This window comes from Carlito syrichta, unplaced genomic scaffold (assembly GCF_000164805.1).
Source record: "Carlito syrichta isolate Samal-C Ts95f unplaced genomic scaffold, Tarsius_syrichta-2.0.1 Scaffold316392, whole genome shotgun sequence".
In the NCBI taxonomy this organism is placed as follows: domain Eukaryota; kingdom Metazoa; phylum Chordata; class Mammalia; order Primates; family Tarsiidae; genus Carlito; species Carlito syrichta.
Genome location: NW_007260488.1, coordinates 110,230 through 112,274, shown reverse-complemented (window position 1 = coordinate 112,274; position 2,045 = coordinate 110,230). Strand labels below are relative to the sequence as shown.

Genomic DNA, 2,045 nt, shown 5'->3' with positions numbered 1-2,045 from the left:
TTTATTGTAGAGATGAGGTCTTGCCAAGTTGCCCAGGTGGGTCTCGAACCCACAGGCTCAGGCAGTTCACTCACCTCAGCTCCCAAGGCGCGGGATTATAGGCTGAGCCACTGAGCCTGGCTCATGATTAACTTTTAACATATTAAACTTTTGTAGATTTATGACTCTATTCTTAGACTTTGCCCTAACCTGCCGATCTATTTGTCTGTCACTGCCAGTACTACACTGCTTTCATTCCTACAGCTCTGAAAGGTACATTGCTAGAAGATATGCCAAAGCTCCCTCTTTGACCTTTCTCGAAATTCTCTTGGCTAGTATTGCACACTTATGCATCTTGGTGAAATCTAAAATGAGCTGTCAAGGGCCATGAAAATCTTGTTGAGACTTTGATTGCAACTACATAGGTTACCTTGGGGAACATTTTTTATCTTTAAAAAACTAGCTCTTCTTCCTATATGCGACCGAGCTCTTTGTTTCTGTGGCCTTCTTTAATAACATGTTTCCAGGTTGACATTCTAAATTAGAAGTGCCAGAGTTGATGTCCAGCTCTGGGAGTCTCCTGGTTCAGGCTCTGGACGGGTCTCTGGGGTGTTTACTCAGGAGGAAAGGTATGGGGCAGCAGCTCAGGGTGAGAGAGAGCAGGGGAAAGAACAAACGTGCCCAGGGGCTCCCCAGACCACTGTGTTGGATTGCAGGTTGCTTCACGGGGAGTGAGGCCAGTCTTAGGTGCTGCTGGGAGTTACAGAGCGCTTTTACCCAGATCAATGAGAATGGAGTTGCAAGTAAGAGACTGGGTGGCCTCTGGCCAAAGCCCAAGCAGAAGATAGATACAGAACTAGAATCCTCAAGTGAAGGAGGCATCCAGCAAGAGAGCAAAGGTGGAAACATAGCCCCGAGGGAGTTGGTTGAAGGGAGGTATGGTCTTTGTTTTTCCTGGGGTGGTGACTGTGAGAAGATTTTAGGGTGGAGAAAAGATTCAGGGCACGTGGCACCCCGGCCTCTTGAGGTGAGCATGGAGGCAGGATGAAGGGCCTCCTTGGGATGTGTGACTCTGGTCGCAGAGACCCTCGTTCATATTTCTGACCTTTGCCCCACTAGGTGCAGGCCACTGTCGTGGGGCTCCTGGCTGCAGTGGCCACTCTGCTGTTGGGTGCAGTGTCTCTGGAGGAGCTGGATGTGGCCAAGGTGAAGTTGCTGTGTGCCAGCAGTGTCCTCACTGCCTTCCTTGCGGCCTTTGCCCTGGGTGAGCCTTGTCTCCGCTTTGTGACTCCTGCCTCAGGACTCCTGCCCTGACCCTGTACCCACCCTCTGCTGTCTCCTCTGAGGCTCTGGGCTTCAGCTCCTGGAGGTGTGAGTGACAGACCACTAGTGGGACGACAGTGGGGCTCTGGCGTTCTACCATGGGAGAGCCATCTGGGTCTTCACAGCTCACCCCGTGCCCTCTCTCAGGCAAGAGTGTGTGCCAGAGAGGGCTGTGGTCACCCTGTCTTCCCATCTGCTTGTGTCAAGGCCTGGCCTTGCTCTGCAGACACCTCGAGCAAGTCACTCTCCCCATGCTGGCCTGACACCAGGACACAGCAGGTGTATTCATCCATTCAGACTGTTAGTCTGTTCGTCTTTAAACACTTATCGAGCACGATTTACGGATTTGCACGCAGATCTGTGTTGGGCTCTGGAGTCTGCAGGCATATTGGGGAGCAAGGCCCAGATTTGAGCTTAAATGTTATCTCTTCAGAGAGAGAGACGTCTCTTATCTTATCTTAGTCTGTTCAGCTGTTATCACAGAATAGCATAGTCTGGGTGGCTCATCAACCACAAATTTATTTCTCACAATTCTGGAGGCTGGAAGTATGACATCAGGGTGTCTGTATGGTCAGGTCCTGATGAGAGCCCTCTTTCAGGTTGCAGACTGGCACGGTCTTGCTTCCTTGCATGGTGGAAAGAGGTGGGGAGCTCTGTGGGACTTCTTTCTTTTTCTTTTTTTTTTTTTGAGTTGGAGTCTCACTCTGTCGCCCAGACTGGAGTGCAGTGGCCGTTCCTGGCCA

At 51.0% G+C, this 2,045-nt stretch overlaps 1 protein-coding gene across 1 annotated transcript in view; it reads left to right on the top strand.

The window, feature by feature from the left end:
• SLC41A3 (solute carrier family 41 member 3) overlaps positions 1-2,045 on the top strand; it is a 61,896-nt gene that overhangs the window by 35,294 nt on the left and 24,557 nt on the right. The window contains 1 exon segment of the mRNA XM_021707136.1: positions 1,099-1,243. Coding sequence (XP_021562811.1) covers positions 1,099-1,243 — 145 coding nt within the window.